Raw genomic sequence first — 16,276 nt, forward strand, 5'->3', positions numbered from 1 at the left:
TTCTTCTTGCAAAGTGCAGTGTCGGCACGTGCATTGCTCTTATTCTATCTGCACTGTAGAAGGCAAACAACGCTGAATTGAATTATAATCAGTTTTTTGTTTTTTTTTAAGTCCCAACACATGAACAGTGCATCCAGATGGCCTGTGGTTCAGCTCAGCCACAGGAGGTCTCCACAACACACCAGAATATCACGTTCCTCTGTGAGACCCAGGATGATTTGCAGTGGCCTTTTGTGTTATCAGCATGAGAGGCATGGAGCAGAAACATTAAAGACACGGCACATTTGGGTTACCGTTTTCCTTTAATTCATTTGATCCGTCAAAGGATTTACAAAGCCTGCTATTTAAATGCTATTTTTTTTTTTTCCTAAAACGATAATACCATTCATGAATACAGCTGCACATTATTGACATATCCGGCCTCCAATGAGATCATTATGTGCAGAGTAGCACCCAGAAAGTCAATGAAGAGGCAATATTTCATATCATAATAGTTCTCTCTGTTATAGATAGAAATAAATCCATGCAATATTCATCTCTGGCCGGTGTATTTCTTGTTTCAGATTTGGCACCATCCTTCAGATGAGGTCAGTGAAAGCGCCCTGAGGTCAGCCTCAGGTTTTCAGATAGGAAATAAAGACAAGAATTATCCTGAAAACAATTTGAGTAGTTTGTGACAGTCCACTATCAGAGTTTGATTCCTAATGCGATGGCTATTCAAGTACCAAGAGGAAATTTCTCTCAATTTCTACAGAAACGATGACGCAAAAAGCCTGAACCACCAAAAGGATCATAATATGTAAACGACCCTTACCATTGTTTTTAAAAAATACTTAGATAGTACCAATAATTGCATGATTTATAAATGTTTTTTTTCTAAGTATCATACAAGCTTAGTAGCACTACACGTCATGTAGCTGTCAGTGCTGTGCAACAAATATTCAATAATACTACTGATAATAACAATATTAATAATGATCATAACAATTCATCGTAAAAATTAGCAAATGCTGTTCAACTACCATTTAAAGGAAATGTTTTTGACAGTGTGCTTTTTCTTTCCCAAACAAAACAAAACGGAAAAAAAAGAAAAGTCTGTGGTATCACAGTGTGAAGATCACACTGCTCTCACAGAAGTTGGCACTGTAACATACTGTACACTCAAAAAGACTGACAGTCCCTCGGAAACAGAGGAGACAGTCGAAAAGGAGCAGAGAAACATGCAGGCCTTTTGGTTTGGCATTAATGTCAAAGGCCTTGCCATTCACTCCAGGACAGGCAAAAAGAATCAGGCTCAGGAAACATGCCCAAAAAATGAATGAGACGGTTAAGGAAGGAAGAGGAGAAGAAGTACTGCAAAAAATATTCCAGTTAAGGGGGGGGGGGCTGCAGGATGAACTGATAGTCTGTCTGATTCAAAGAGGATGAAGTACATGAAGAGTAAATCAAACAGAGCAGCAAAGGTAGAATGCATTAGAGCGGGTCTGGATGGGATGTGGCAGATTCATAAATAATTTTAGACTTAAGGGTTGTTTGCACGGTGACAACCCTGAAGAAGTCATCTCACTGCTGAAACATTAGCTCTGCATCTTTCAATAAACACAGTCTATTTATTTATTTGTAGCAGAACTGAAGTGCAGTCGCCTCCTTCTTATTACGGGAGCAGATTGTGACTGAAATTATTTACTGTGAGAAAAGGTTTCCGTTTCTGCGCTCTCATCTGCATCCGGCTATACTGCAGCACTAAAATGAGCAGGTTAATTGTTGGCGACTGTGGAAGCAAATTGAAACAGAAACCACTACTGAGGGAAGTGTCCAATTTCAGCGGTGCTTTCAGTGAGTGTTGCCACAAATAGTCAAACGGGCGCAGTGACAGCAAAGAGAAACTAACTCAAATTATGTTGGAGATAATACAACCATTTTGGCTTTCTTTATTCGGATAAACTGGATGGGAATAAATGCTTTAAAAAGTCACAGACACTGGGCAAACTTCTGTTTCCTGAGGCAAGTTAAGATCTAGCACAATAAAAGAAAGAAAAACATCTCTCATCTCATTAAGCACTTAGCAAGGTTGTTCTCTAATAACAAAGCAATAACAAACCTATTTAACAAGACATGATACTCTCACTGGGTTGCCAGTTTGGAAGCTGACTCCCCCAAAACCTTCAGCCACCAGGACAGAGCTGACCAACAACAGAGTGTCCACCTGGCAAAACTCAACTCAATGCCTACGGCCGGTAGCTTCAGGTGTGGTGAAGACAGAGAAGGCAGGCGACGCCATGCCTGCGCCTGTACAGCTCTACCAGCAGGTCATCAGAGGATGGTGCAGAAGAACTTCTTCTCCCGGAAAGGGTTCTCGGAGGCGGGGACGGGCACGATGAGGGGGTCCTCGCGTATGTGGGCGTCGCAGTACGCCATCAGGTCTGCAGCTGCTTTGGAGACCTGGAAGGTTGAGACAAAGGAAAAAAGACGGGTACATGTGATTAGATGTTTATCAATAAAATCCCAGCAATTCAGGATGTATGATTGAACATCAAATCACAGACTGTTTATCTTTTTAAATGATGTGCAGGATGTTTTTGAAGCTACTAAAGCTTCTCCACTACTCCATGCTTTCTTTATAATGTAATCTTGCCTTCATTGCAGTGCTGTCTGAGCTGGTTTCCAGTTCTCTTATACGTACTTCATCAGTCATGTGACCTATAGGTTCAACTTCAGCCTGAAGCCACTGTTACATTTCTCTTTATTATTTTCTAATCCCTCTACTTTAATAATCAGAATAGAAATAATAATAATAATTCCATAAAATGTAAACCAGAGGATTCATTTTATGGCATAAATCATATGGTTGCTTCCTTAAACAAAGTATCTTGTGTAAAGTGTTAAAGTCGTGGGTTAAATATCATTTTAACTGATTTCTAGTTATGTTTGATGAAGTAGATTTAAATATACTGTGTATATTCTGTTTTGTATTGAACAGGTTGGCATGCCCTGTTCACACCTGTCATTAAAATGTGTTTGAGGGGATCCGATCACATGTTGACAGCTCTAAGAACAGGTGTGAAAGCACTCAAGACCAATTGGGGACGCATCCGATCCGATCTGCTCAGACCACATCTGGAGGTGTGGGACGCATATGGCCTCATACTCTAAACATGTGAGTATGTGAGTGCATCCCAAATTGAAGGACAGTCTCTTCAATTGACATCCTCTGTGTAAGTTGAAGTGCGTACTCATCCGTGCACCAACGGTGCAATTTTAAAGTGCGATGCAACAACAAGAAGCCACTCGTTTTGATTTCTTCCACTTCTTTTGATTTTCTTTCGATTAATAAAAACAACAATGCATTTGCTCATTGCAAACAAAAATGTACAGTACGTATTCATTTGCTTGTAGAGTGGGGAAGGGAAATCCGATCCCAGCGTCACGTCAATGTTAATGCCAGGCGTGAACGGGGCCAGAGACTACGAGCCTGGTGGTACCAGACCCATCACTGGTTGAATATGTTGGTCTGCCACCCTCCATACAGAATCATTTCCAGTTGTTGCATCCTACTCGGTGTACCTCAGGTGAATTTTGAAACTATTGGAGTAGCCTTTAACCAATCAGCATCGTAGAGTTTTGGCACACGTGGTGGCCAACCACATGTGCCAAAACTCTACGACCACTGCAACTACAATTAGAAAAAAAACATTTGACTTCAACCTCATTACACTTAAGCACCCAGAATTACAGTCGCTTATGTTAAAGATAAAAAGTTGTTTGTATAGTTGTATTACATTTATGGTCATTTATATTTCTCTTGTACATTTGTCTATTTGTCAAGAGTAAATAATAATTTTGGAAAAACTTGAAAAAAATGATGGTAATGATTTGTTTATTTGATGATATTATTATGATGATAACAGTGAAGGCAGCTGAAAACAAACACATGGAGAGGAGTCGTGAGACACATGTTCATTTTGTAAGCTCTGCACTGAAGCATCACGCTTGTCTACAACTCGTCGTGTTGGCCTGTGGCTGCTGCACTGATGTTACCTCAGCCTCAGGCAGGAGGACGACACAGCTCGTTGCGGTGACTGAGCGGCGTTAAGGCGAGAACTTAACCAACTCAAATAAATGTGTGGGACTTACAACACACGTCTTCCCGTCAAGGTAAAAAGCTGCACATTGTATTCTTCAAAGTCAAACAGTGCATTTTACAGTAGAGCCGGACTGCATGTGAATGCAGGTTTCCACTCGGGAGCTGAGTGGGAGGTTACAGTATGGGAGGCAGGAGATGAAGACCAGAGCAGCAGCTGCATCAGAGGGACGGCGAGGACTCGGGGATCTACGTGGAGGACAGAACCATCTGACCTCCTGCCTGCCACTTCACCTCACTCACTGACGCTCTCACGGGAAAATACAGCGCAAAGAATCCGCCATGCTGCCCGTCAGCTTTGGTCTTAAACGTGGGACCATTACATTATTATTTCAACCATCTCATAGCGTAAAATGAAAATATGCAGAAAGGATTGTGGATCAATATCAGTTGCTGAGATTTGTGTACTTTAAAAGGAACAATAAGGCTGGTGCTATTCAATATTTCTCTTAACATCACCAAATACCGTGAAAAGACATTAAGGCCACAACTTCATTCATTCCTTCTAAATATGTAAAACTATTGAAAACAGCTCACAATTATATATTTCCACCTTTTAAAAAAAGAGTCAGAAATTTCCCCAAACAAACGGAGACAGTATATTTGAACAAATGCCACTCAAAAAGGAGCATGTGGTGCATTTGTTGGGAACTATTTTCTGTCGTGGATTATTCCACATTTGGTAACATGGAGGAATAAACTACATCAGGTTTTAACTATCCAGTTGGTTTTGATCTTTTAATGGGATTTCCTGACAAGAACAGACATATAGAATATCAGCAGCTTTACTTAGTTTCACATTCGGACACTTTTCATACAAAATATGCAATAATTTGACAGAACACTCACCGAGTGCAGGGCACAAAGTTTGGGAACTCATTCTTCACCAGGAGTCACTTCTATGTTCCCCAGACTTATATGGCACATAATGAGAACCTGAACCCAACTCTGTATTCACTTAAAATAAGATGGGTTTCAGTGTCAAACTGGGGAAGGGTTTGGGTTTGAGTTAGGACTTGTTGTTACAATTAATTGGGGAAGATAGGACCCCAGGAACACAAATACTTCCCTCTGTTCCAGTTAGTATGAAACAAGTCCAAGGACTTTATTTTAACAACCTAAGCACCTCAAATCCACTTTTGCTAATCTATCAACAGATAATCTGACCGCAAAGTGGGGTGGTATTAATTAATTGTCGGTGTGTTTTGGGTGTAACATGAAATAAATCAATCAGAAAGTCATCTTTCATCCTCTTTACAGTCAGGTGAGCTTGCACCTCAGGGGATTTCTGTTATAAAGGCGGATTTTCCAAGTAGTAGAAAAGAACACTTCTCTGCAGAGGAAACAGATCTGCTCATGAGAAGATTGACGAACACAATAATAATCCTTCACAGAGTAACTTTTTGCATGTTTGTGTGTTGCTGCACATCTCTGTGAAGAGAGTGTTCAAACACTGAACACCCACCTATGTAGGCACATGTTAATAATATACCTTTAATAAAATCCTGCAGCACTGATTTCAGGCTGGATTTTTCTTGGACAATCACTTCCTGATGCCTCAAGACACCACCACCAGTGCACCTGACCACAAAGCAGCAAAGACACATACGCTGGTTATAAGATGGAGCCCTAAAAGTCTACAGCCGTTCCCACAACTCTGAGCTAATGTTAAGAGGGTATGTTTACCATATTAAATGGTCTGCTCTTATGAATCACTTTTTCACCTTAAAGACCCTGTAAAGCAAATTCCAAAATTTGCTTCTCAAAACATTATATACGTGTGAAATGAGTTGCTGAAAGCATGTGCAAAGTTTGAAAACGTTGTCGCACTGAAATGTGGAGTTAGACCGTTAAACAGTTTCTCATCTGTCTTCAGCTCAGGTTTTTTTTAGGCGGGGCTAAAATCTAGCTTCAGTATGTCACCGAGCTACCGCACAGACGGTTTATATAACCTTCTGCATGGCTCCTCCTCTCACGTGGTGAAACGCTATAAAAGCCTGGAGCTCATTTGCATAAGAAGTCATCCCACTCGACTTCAGTTCTATTCCTGCCGTAGTCAGATTGTTATTTTACATCAGCTAGCTGCTGCAGGACGTCTCCCTCCACCCGCAAGTTCATCTTTCCTGGAAGCAAGATCCTCCAAGAACACTCTCGGTTACATGTACCAGTACCAGTCCGGATAAACGAGCCCAACTACATGTGCAGGAGGCTGCAGAGAGCAGGTGGAGGTGGAGGAGGAGGAGGTGGAGGGACATCAGTGGAAGAGAAAGACTTTTAGCTCGACCTGAGCAGGTTCAATGTGACATAATGAGTTGACATGTGATATACTGCAGCGTTGTGCATGTTGCAGTCGTTACAGAACTAAATCAACTCCTCCGCTCTTATTGTCTCCACTATTGTAATGCAGGTGGTTAGAAGTAGTTGGAGACTCACTGTCTGCTGTCTCTGGTGTCCAGTTTGACTCCTGTGTTACAGCTCAGGGGGACAAGCTGGATTTATATGCATCTGTATGTTTCACTCATTGGACAAATAAATTCTAATTCTATTGTGTTTTCCCAAAGCAGGCTGCTCCATCCAGCAGAGAGACAGAGGACCAGTGGGACATCATGCATAAAGTCACAGAGAGGTTGGATGTCAGACAGACCGCTTAGTGGGGAAAAGAACTGCAGCCACAAGACTGTCATACTGAACACTGAACACCTTCCAGCGAGTGGGCGGAGCTTCAGCTCCTTCAGGACACGCCCCCCCAGTCTCAGAGCAGAAGAGACTGCTGATTTTCTCACGATTTCAAACCCTAATTTAACATACTTGTCTGTGTATTTTTTTCATTCAAATTTGGATGGGTAGTTAACAACCCATACTTCTGTGGTGTGATGAACTCAAAACTTATTTTCATTTCTACTTACAGCATCTTTAACAGACTCAAAACACTTTACAACGTGCCTCCCATTCTCACACACACACACACACACACACACACACACACTATTAAAATGAAATTATTATTATTATTATTTCTATTTCATCTGCTCCACATCCGCCTCATTATTAACCACCTTAGTTTATCGTAATAACATGTCAACATTCACCAAAACAAATTTACAGCTGAGGCTGATGGAAAAGCCCTAGTTGGTCATAAAAAATATTTTTGGCCAAATTAAAACTGTGAAATGATAAAAAGTCAGGGATAACACGAGGTCGTCAAAATTCATCCTGAGGGGGACATTGATGTCTTCATTATGTGTCTTGGCGATCCGAATAATAATCCAATATTTAATGAGACATTTGACTCGAAACCACAAATGTCAACCTCATGCAGGAAAAGTCAAAATCATTATGATTCACTTTTTGATTGTTTTGTACAAATTTGACAAATAATAGTTGTTGAGATATTTCAATATGCACCAGAGATGCGGGCCGATCGATTCACAGACCGACATCGACATTCAGAGTCACAACTGCTTGTCAGACCAAAACCAGCTCACAGTCTTTTTACCAATCATACACAGCCAGTCAAGTCAATCTGCCTCTCTGTCTCTGATACGCACTGCTTTTAAAATACTTTAGAATGATCCTGTCCAAACACAATATACAGTTTAAACCAGGAATACATCCCACTGTCCTCTCCTGCTTCAGTCTGATTACCTCCTTTACACAAAACAAAAGTGGAAACCAGAAGTTTAGTTCGGTTATAAGTGAACATCCAGCAGTGCAGCGCATTAAGTTCCCAAACTAAAGAAAGACAAAAAAGCGGTGTTATCCCGCATGGCTTCTTCTCTGCATGATTTCGGCTCGAGCTGCTGTACCGTCGCCACCTTCTCCCAGCTAATGCGTCTCCATTACGTATGTCTGCTGCACATCACTGGAACCGTGGATCTGTTTTGCAATTGATCTGTCGCTGATAAGTCACTGATTATTCACAATACACCTCACAATGATATTTCAGAGAACACAAGTGTTATTATGTTGTTGTCGCTTGTACTAAAACTGACAAGACCTGACTTTCAATAACACATCGATGGTTCGCAGCATTGTAACACCGTCTGGAAGGATGGTTTTGCATTTCCTGAGACACAGCTGAGAGGAAACTCAGCGTAGCAATGAAATGTCAAATTATGAATGACTGTTTACAGGCAAACCATTGATCTGTATATCTGGATGCTGATTAAGGTCATACAAAGAGCACTTTTATATTAATGGCACTATAAATTACCCCCCAAAAAGACACAATATTTGCAGAAAATAATAAGTAAGCCTATTTAAGCACTTTCGAAAAAACTCGGGCACTAATCACAGCATCCAAACCGGCACAAAGTGGGAACATGAACAAAACCTTCTCTTGCATTACAAATAAACAGCTTAATTACTTTCATAATCAAAGTAAATGCAGTAATTATATTATCATGCGACTGCAGCCGGGGTGTGTGCAGAGAACTGGAGCCCCACAGGACGAAGAGTGGTACTGCACAGTGTGTGTCATTAGTCCCAGACTGATTGTAATTACACTGCAGCCCCAAGATGGAAGGAGAGTCCTTCTAATTAGCGCAGATCACATTCCTTTGGCTGATTGAGCAATTAATGAGAACGTGGTGATCCCTCAATCAGAGCGCAGAGACCGCTCTTGTCACGGACACACTCTCCCTCGTCAGATCCCTTAATTAAATTTAAGGGATCGCCTGACGAGGCCAACTGTCTGTTGCCTCTCTGCCTTTATTTCCAGCCACGTTCTTCTTCAGTGCTTTTTTTTTTTTTTTTGTAGGGGGGATTTTAATGAAAACTTATTTGGATCGTCACATCTGATGTGCCAAGTGTTTATTAAAAACTATTGACCATCCAGAGAAAATAATAAAGCTGCTGCCAATGTTGTTTTTAGAACCTATTGTTTTTTCACTTTTGAATTTGCAAAAATGTACAGATATTTATATTTATATGCCGAATTCATAATATAACTGAAAACATTTCCCTCTTTGAAGCATTAATTTAGTAATTCTCTGAACATTATTTGAGCTAATAATGAGAAGTTGAGCACTGATATAAAGAGTATTTTTTTTACAGGTGAACCCAGTGCCTCTTTTAACAAATACTTAACATAGATCTATGAAAACCAAACTTTACTCACAGCAACATAAAAAAAACATCCTGGTCAAAAACAGCTCGATGGGTTTGGTGCTTAAAGGTTTTCACTGAGGAGAAACGTTTCCCCCAAGTGACACCACAGACATCAGTTACTCACAAAAGCGTAGACTTTTGTCAGAGCCGCTGTGGAGCTGAGTGAAAGCCCCTCCGATATGGATCCGCTGTGACATTTAAGATCCATTTCCATTCGGGTCTGACACGCTGTTTTCCATAAAATGATGAAGTGACAGTAAAACTGACAAGTCACATCTATTCAGACACGATGTGATCTAAACTCTTCTCACTTCATTCAAGAAAACAATTTCATATAGTTTTACTTCTCTTAATATTTACCTTTCGCCTTCAGCAGGCACTATAAATTTGTTTATGTCCCACACTATTATACTTTGAGCATGTCAGATAGATGTTATTCAGACTCTCTTTTTACATTCGAGCAACAGACAGTTCACAGCGTAACGTGCGGTTCAACCTGTGCTCGATGCCGGTGCCGTGTTCCCTGCTTGGCGATCCGTGCAGTGACACGGATCGCCAAGCAGGACAACCACAAAACACATCGTTTTCTGGTTCACAGAAACTAGTATTTTGGTTGTGTTGCTGTCATTTTCGCACCATCATGTGAGACTCCACTCGAGCGCTGGCTGTGGGCCCGAACATAATGTGCAACCACAACAAACAGAACAAGGACACAGCACATAAAACACAGGAAAAAAAGGAGAGGTTGAAACAAATGTCTATTCAGTATTTAAAATGGAAAGTCTGTTCAGACTGACATCCAGAGTTTCTGACACTTTTGATGCAGGCTGCATATCAGCAAGAAAACCTGGTGTTATTTTGACTTTGGAGCATTAATGCTTTAATATGCCAAGATAGTTTCCCAGATTATAGTCGCAGCACATAAAAGTACTTGTATTTACAAGCCAAAAATCTAATTATTAAAAATCAACTCATGGAATTAAACATATAAGTGTTAATATTGGATTTGAATTGTGTGTAATTTTCAGTGATAAAACATCACATCACAGTCACAGCTGAGAGGAAAGAACTGTTCATGCCAGATATGATCAAGAAGAAAGTTGAGGCAAAATGGAAGCCGATTCTATTTTGCCTCAACTTTCTTCACAGTGTGATGTGACTTGAGGGTTAAAGCACAAACTATGTTTCAGTCACCAACCAAGAATCACCAACAGCACACAGATAAACGACATCACTTCCATTATAGGGACACAGCCGAGGTGAAAACTCAAAGAGCTGGAAGCTACTCTTCAAAGGCCTCCAGTATGGCCGCCAGACGTTGCTGTTGTTTCTAATCGCCCAAAAGTACTTTAGTGGTTAAACCTTCACATATAGAAATTATATTATTATTATGAAAACTGTAACCCAGGGTCACACTTTGGTACCCACTACAGCATACTGTGTCAGTGTCACATTGTGCTTTGCCTTAGCGTGAAAAAAAAACAACACGTGGTTAGGTTTAGGAAAACACTCCTTAAACGATATTCATGTGGCTTCTTCACAGACTCAAATCCTGGTTTCCAGGGTTAAAAGTCACAGGTTTGATCCATCCCCATAAAAAAACCTACATACCTGGACTTTTGTACTTTGTAAAATGACCTCTATCACATGACTTTCTACGCCTAGGCTAGGCAAAACACGACACTGACACGGTATCGTCCAGTAGACTGACAGATGAATTATACTCTTTAACGTGATGCTGGACTGAAAATACACCAAAGCTTCAAAATTCATTTTTAGATTTGCTCTTTGCGCTCTCTTAGCAATTTTGACATAGTTTGAACTTAGTTTGGTGGTCTGTATTGAAAACTATTAACTTAACCATTTCGGTCATTGACTGGTTTGGATTAATTTACTTTTTTTGTTTTTTAGGTATATCATAAAACGTTGGTTGTATGTTTTGTATTTTGTCTTAAAAAAAAATTGTGCAGCTACTTTTATTTTGAAATAAACACTTACATTGTTCTGAACATGTATCCATAAGTTGCATTAGTGTTTATTTTGATGAACAACGCGACTCATCAATAACTGAAACATTTCAATGCGACATCGGGCTACAAAAGACAACTTGTAGGTGAAACACATCTTCCAAAGCCTGATTACAAGTCGGGGATAATCACTTTGTTGTTTTTTTTTTGTGTTTTTTTTTTAAAGAAGAGGATTTTTTTTCCTTGTAAGCAGCCTTTGTTGTGCTGAGTAGGGATGATGGTGTATGGCCGGCTTCCAAGCGCGGCTATAATGCTGAACGAACAGCCTCGGGGCTGCAGGGCAATCATTCCCGGAGCACACGAGGAGCCTGCCGAATGAGATGATGACACGGCCCTTTAGGTTGCACGAGCGTTGAAGAAGCTTCCCCTTCAAATACCGCAAACATATGAATGGAAGAAAAGGCCTTTTGATGGGGCGAACAGATCGTGCAGTAAAAAACAACGATGAGTTCTGGCCAATGTAGAAGTCTCTGTTTACAGTAGCAGTATTATGATGTTTTAATACACTGCGACTGACCTCGAATATAAACAGTGTGAAGTTATCAAAAGTCAATATTTAGCCAGGTGCTGTTTGATGAGGACACACGCTCTTTATGAGGCCTTTATGATGTACTGCTTCATAATAAAAGTGTGGTGGAGCAGCAAGAGTGTTTTATAGAAGAAGCGAACAACGAGTTTAAACCAGAGATCTTCATCTCACAGGTCGACGAGGAGGAGCTCTGCACCCAAACTGACCCACATTGGTAGAAAGCTGATGTCAGAAGTGGTCAGAAATCACCGCGGCCCACAATTCCCCTGGGTTCATCCCTCACGGCTACCACAGCGGTGCTGCTCGGGAGTCCCAGCTGTGCACAGTAGATCCACTCTGACATAGAGGTGGTGACTCCTTCAAAGCAGAGCTGAGGCTTCATGTGACGCCTGTCAAAATAGGTTCCTCTAAACGAAGCTGAAAAACAGTTGGAATCAACGGTGGGTAATCTGATTGTGGTAGTTTATGAGTGTTTATATGTATTTTCTCTGATGGAAGCTGCTCAAAATCTGGCAAATCCTCTCAAGTCACGTCACGCGGGTTAGCGTTGGCTTGAGGCTGACGATCGGGTTGTGGAGTCAGAAAGAAGTGAGTTTCCCAAACTTTTCTAGCCTGCTCCTCATTTCTGCTCGAGACAAGAGGCTACATTAGCACAACCAACTCTTATCCTTCAGGCAGGTGGAGATGAGGAAAGTTCCCACTTTCTACCTGAGAGTGTTCACAAACAGGAAACATGGCAGCCCCGTCAGAATAACAGCCGTGCTCCAGATGACGTACTTCCCGTAGTACACTCGCGTACAGTAAACTTACATGTCAGTACTCTTAGTTGTGTGGTACAGGATAGTGATGTCACAAATGCACACTGCCGTACTGTACTGACCGGATGGCGACCGTTGAGTGTGGAAAGTGTGCAACGTTTCACTCTCAATTTGTGGACCGTTTTGAGTACATCCTCCGGGTAGTCAGTGCACAGCATTTCAATGCTTGTCAGTGTGAATGAACGTACGAGTGTTCGTACATTAGCACGCATTTGGAACACATCGAATGAAAAGTGACAAACAACCTCATCATCATCCATATAAACCAACACGGGGACAAACCGGAGCTCGAGGTCAACATTATTTGTTTTCAGACCAGGTTCATTTCTTCCTTTCACTTCAAACGCTGAATGTCAAGTGACATCAAACCTGCTTCTCTGAGTTCTTAAAAACCTCCCACTTACCCGGTGGGATATTCCCAGTTCCACAGGAGGAATTTTCCCACTTCCCAGTTGCTCATGAACGTACTATTAAACTAAACTGTAGAGCTGCGTTGTGGGTAATGTAGACATCCGGTTTTGACAACCAGAAGCTACCTCTGATAATGTTGTATGGGTGCAATGCTAAAACTGGTGGAGTGCTCCTTTAATTTATCAGAAAGACCGATGGCGATGATTCACTCTTACTGCATCAGTCCATCCAATAAATGGTTGAATGCACCCACAATGGTCTGATTGACGATAAATAGTTTATCGTAATAGTGAATAGCAGACGCAGCATTCGACACAAGAATGGTTTTGAAGTGTAATGTTGATGCACTGTCTGCATCGAAATCAAAAGAACGGCTGAAGCAAAAAAAACCTGACCTGCTCTTTTTTCATGTGGCCCGGATGAAGGTTTAAATGGTCCGACTGGCAACGTGCATGTTTCTGTGCTTGTCGACCAATCCAACGACCCAACAATGCTTCAAACAAAAATACTTTCAGATCTACCTTGCCACACCACTGACTCTCACCTTCAAACCCATTTGAACCTACTGAGGAAGCAACCTTTTAAAAAACACAAACCTCACACAAGAGCTCAATAAATCCCAACAACAGCTCGGCACTGTAGTGATTATCAAACGTCGTTCAAACAGGACTCATTAATGCATTAATAGGGGACTAATTTTTGCTGCGGATTAATACACATCTGGTCATTTACAACAGGAGGACAGTCCATGTTAAAAATAATTAAGGAACATGTCATCCAATGTGGCTTGTGATCATCAGCCGAGCTATTGAGTTTAATAAATTATTATTTTTGTATTTACTTGCATGCAAATTTAAAGTCATTACAGCAAACTAGATAGATAGATAGATAGATAGATAGATAGATAGATACTTTATTAATCCCACAAGGGGAAATGTTTTCGCTACAGCAGCATTATAGTCACAGGTAAAGAAATAAAAATAAAAAATATTAAATATGATATGACTATGATACTGTTGCCTATTCAAAGCAAGCAAAAACATTTTTATGGTTTTATCGGACAAAATGTTTCTGACAAAAAAAAGGGTTGTTGCTGCTCTGAAAACTATCAGCAGAGGTTAGATACACAATTTTATAGCTACATCATCAGGTGAGTTTGAACCTTTCAGTAGAGCAAAACAAAATTTGGACTCACGAATTTTCTTTGTGATCTTTTAGACTAAACCAAACTAAACTGCAGGTGATTTATAAATTCACATGTTGCAGGTTTGGTGACAGAAATGAACGTGCAGCATTAATTCACCCACTCAGACACACACAGGTGAAAGAAGCGGCCCCGTACCTTTATCCTGTCCATGCAGGCCTCCATCTTCAGCTGCTCCACAGATTTCCTGGCTTGGGAGATGCTGGCCGTGCTGTTGTTGACGATGCCGTCCTTCATGGTGATCCTGTGGCGCCAAAGGGAGAGGGAGGGGGGGGGGGGGTGTCAGCACATAGAGTCAGTGAACATCACATTAAAGCCAGAAAGCAGCAACAGCCCCCTGGTGATATCTCTGCCCCCCCCCCTCAGAGCCGCCATTCTCCACCACGACCCTTTCTTCTTTTTTTTTATTTCATTAAAAGGACCCATTTTGTGTGGGGGAATCTGTTTTCCGGCAGCCATGCTCCATTTTATCTGAAGAAAGAGCTTTGAAGGGAGCAGCTGGACTGCAGTTTGTCAATGTTCAGCCACTGCATGATTGTTTTTCTTAGCTATTCTTTAAAGCTTGTGGCTGGGAGGAGTAAAGGGGTTTATGCTTGTGTGGGTGGGTGATTAAACACACACACACAAACAGGACTCAAGTGCACTTCAGAAGACATATAGGAGGGGCATTTTTTTTTTTTTTTTTTTTTTTTTGAATGATCCTTTCCAAACCTGAAACTTTTTCCTTGGTCTGCACCTCCAGACTGGAGCAGGTCTGTCCACTCCTTCATCTCCTCAACTTTTCCCCTCAGTATGCATCAGTGCAGCTGCAGTGGACTTCACCTGCTCTGCTGCCACCAGCCTTTCCTGCAAATCAGTCCATGCAGGGACTAATTTAAGGGCCCCCCTCTCTCTCCTCAAGCCCCTCCCCCCTCCAACAACACCTGACCACAGCTGTATTTTATAATAATGAAGCATTTCACAGAGGTGGGGTCCTGCTGAATCCATTCACTCACTGTGCATTTTTTTCCCCCCACCGATTTCTTGATTTACTTTCCATCAAGTCGAATTAAAACGTGTTTAAAAATGATTGGTTTTTTTTATAAAGCAGACGTTTTGTCTGATCGATGAATCCACCCTTCGTGGTTCTGTAAAGCCAATTTATAGCTCCTAATCACACCCTCGCAGGGAAGCTACCAGGCCTTTTCCATGTAGGCTCCCCCCCCCACCCCACACCTCGATTCGTCCACATCTGGGGGCTTGTGTTCGCCTCTGTGTGGTTTAATCCAAATGCAACGACGCTAATTGTTGATGCAGATCTGTCAAACACGGGCGACTCTTATTTCTAAAGGAGATACAAAAAAAAAAAAAAAAAAAAAAAAAAAAAATGTGGGCTCACAACACAGAGCGAGCTGCGGCCCTGGTTGGAGCAGAAAACAGCACAGCACACATCATGGAAAGAGACAAATGATCCTGCATAGAGGATGCATGATGTTAAAGTCAAAATGTCTTAATGCTCCGCTGCATGCCTCGGCTAGGAGCACATTAATGTAGGCTACAGCCGCCGACCTACCTGAAACGTGCCAATGCTTTTCCAATTTGGAGAATTCCGGGTTGACTCCACCCAACACACACACACACATACACGCACACAAAATGAGGATCTGTCAAATATCAGATGATAGGAGGAAATCCCAGCCTCGCTTCGGTCTGGACTGAACCCGACGAGCTCGATCCTGGCGGTTTTTAATTTCGCCCCGGCGGTTCGCTCAGCGCGAGTCGTGCGTATTCCGTGTGGGAAGATGAGATCCAAGCGGTGAGGTCTTCTCGGTGAGCAACCACGGCTGGACTTGGAGAGATGTTACGCATGCAGCAGGGGGGGAAACCTCTGTATGACGATCAGATAGAGAGGCTGTGGGGTAGGGAGCACTCGATCAGTGGACCAGGAGCTGCAGCAGCAACAAGCCGGGGATGTGTTTCCACTGTACGAACTGACCCTAAACGCACCTGCACTGCCTATCAGTCAAATTAACGAGCTGCTGGTTTTCTATTTTGCTT

General features: G+C 41.7%; 1 protein-coding gene across 1 annotated transcript; it reads right to left on the bottom strand.

Annotated features, from left to right (window-relative positions):
- Positions 1-283: 283 nt before the first annotated feature.
- LOC138195540 (guanine nucleotide-binding protein G(I)/G(S)/G(O) subunit gamma-4) lies at positions 284-16,217 on the bottom strand. Its single transcript, XM_069145045.1, has 3 exons — positions 15,792-16,217; positions 14,378-14,483; positions 284-2,442 (listed from the first exon to the last, which is right to left on the bottom strand). Exons 2-3 carry the CDS (start codon positions 14,474-14,476, stop codon positions 2,314-2,316), a joined length of 228 nt encoding a protein of 75 aa, XP_069001146.1. The 5' UTR covers positions 14,477-14,483; positions 15,792-16,217; the 3' UTR covers positions 284-2,313.
- Between the last annotated feature and the right edge of the window lie 59 nt (positions 16,218-16,276).

Source organism: Embiotoca jacksoni, unplaced genomic scaffold, assembly GCF_022577435.1.
Source record: "Embiotoca jacksoni isolate LCO1_2020_lvr unplaced genomic scaffold, fEmbJac1.0.p SCAF_12, whole genome shotgun sequence".
Taxonomy (NCBI): Eukaryota; Metazoa; Chordata; class Actinopteri; family Embiotocidae; genus Embiotoca; species Embiotoca jacksoni.

What these genes read in the sequence shown, in the direction of transcription:
- LOC138195540 (XM_069145045.1), bottom strand. Translation starts at nt 14,476, where the DNA reads ATGAAGGACGGCATCGTCAACAACAGCACGGCCAGCATCTCCCAAGCC. An exon ending in CCTGCATGGACAGGATAAAG is followed by an intron (nt 2,443 to 14,377) that starts GTACGGGGCCGC and finishes TCAACCTTCCAG; the next exon opens with GTCTCCAAAGCAGCTGCAGA.